Source organism: Austrofundulus limnaeus, unplaced genomic scaffold (genome assembly GCF_001266775.1).
Source record: "Austrofundulus limnaeus strain Quisiro unplaced genomic scaffold, Austrofundulus_limnaeus-1.0 Scaffold2010, whole genome shotgun sequence".
Classification (NCBI taxonomy): domain Eukaryota; kingdom Metazoa; phylum Chordata; class Actinopteri; order Cyprinodontiformes; family Rivulidae; genus Austrofundulus; species Austrofundulus limnaeus.
Window position 1 is genome coordinate 10,241 of NW_013954412.1, and position 1,491 is coordinate 11,731.

At 46.7% G+C, this 1,491-nt stretch overlaps 1 protein-coding gene across 1 annotated transcript in view; it reads right to left on the bottom strand.

Annotated features, from left to right (window-relative positions):
- Nucleotides 1-552: 552 nt before the first annotated feature.
- LOC106536861 (UNC93-like protein MFSD11) overlaps nt 553-1,491 on the bottom strand; it is a gene marked incomplete at its 3' end in the record, with an annotated part of 2,437 nt that continues 1,498 nt past the window's right edge. The window contains 4 exon segments of the mRNA XM_014034203.1: nt 553-712; nt 822-880; nt 1,083-1,179; nt 1,243-1,322. Of these exon segments, the coding sequence (XP_013889657.1) occupies nt 553-712; nt 822-880; nt 1,083-1,179; nt 1,243-1,322 (396 nt within the window).

Here is a 1,491-nt window from a genome sequence, read left to right on the forward strand (position 1 = left end):
ATCAGGACCAGAACCAAAGTAGACTCAACTCTACTCATTCAAAGTTTATTAAACACTTTCATTCAAACCTTTAAGCTTTATTTTTTTCTCATTTTTGCACATTTAGTAGAAATGTTATATTCCTGCAGGAGGTATCCCTGAGCTGTACCAAAACTGCAACAGCTAGCTGCTACTGCTCTCCTTTTCCCATGCAAATAGCTGGGATGTGAAACTAATGTCAATGTAAAGGGTTATCAGTACTGTATGTGTTAGGGATGACTGTCAGCTACTACCACACCAAACGTTASCTCAGTAACTGTGAAACTGGCTGACCAGGACTCACTTTGAGTTTGTTAGGATCAACCAGCTTAGCTCTGGCAGCCATCTTTTGTATTGTGTTGAGTTAATCAGCTGTGGCTGTCCATTGAATGACTTCTTTCTGAGAGTTTCATTAAAGTGGGTCCAGTGATTCAGGAGATATTTTGCTAACAGACAGCGTTCATGGCAGTGTGTGATGAGAAGGAATCTGGACGCCATCTTTCCTCAGAGGGTTTGTTCCTGGCTGAGCCTCACCTGGATGTGGAGCCTTCTGTAGATTCTGTCTGCAGCAGTGATTCTGTCACCTCAGAACCAGACAAAGGTTCTGGGTCAGGCTTTCGGATCAGAAAGAAGAGGAAGCAGCCGACTAAACTGATCACTGTGAGCGAGATGAACACCGTCCGGCGGTCTTTGTCTGCGATGGGAAACAAACATGAGTCAGATGATAAAAGAAGAAGTGGAGTGTGTCAGCACCAACAACACACCGTGCAGACAGAATCCTTTTCGAAGCAGCCGAGTCATACCTGTGATGTGCACGTGTCCGTGCCACGCACAGTAGATGTAGAGATTCCCAAAGAATAAACTGAGACAAAGAAAAGAATAACAACCAAAGTTTAGTCTCTCCTTTATCGGTTTCAACAGATACTTCTGTCTTTCTCCAAACAGTCTCTGCTCTCGGAGGACTTATAGTTTTTCTCTCAGAGGTCAAAGGTCAACGCCTCAGAGACTCTACCTGAGCTCTGAACCTTTACTTGTACAGGTGCAGGTGTTGGACACACGTTTACCTGAACTGCAGCAGAGACCAAAAGATGCCGCTGTTCCTGCCAATGGTGTTGTCAGTGGAGTTGATGGCGAGCACGTTTCCCTGAGCGGTCCAGAGAACTGAGGACCAGAGAGGAACACGTCAACAACAGGAAGTCCAGTCACACAGTACTGACTCCATACCTGCTGCTGCCACTCCCACCAGCACAGACGCTGTGTAGAAGCTCCAGGTGAGCGGGTGGATGAACATGGCAATGTACCCGCTGTAAAACAACAAAGCCAACCTCAGCAGAGTCCAGATAAAACGTCTTCAGGTGTGTCACTTAACCCAGGTTCCCACCAAACACGGTTTGAGCAGCAAAAATGAGCCCAAGGCCTCAAGTTGGACACGTGTGACCACAGCAGCAGACTGAAGAGGGAGGAGCATCTTGG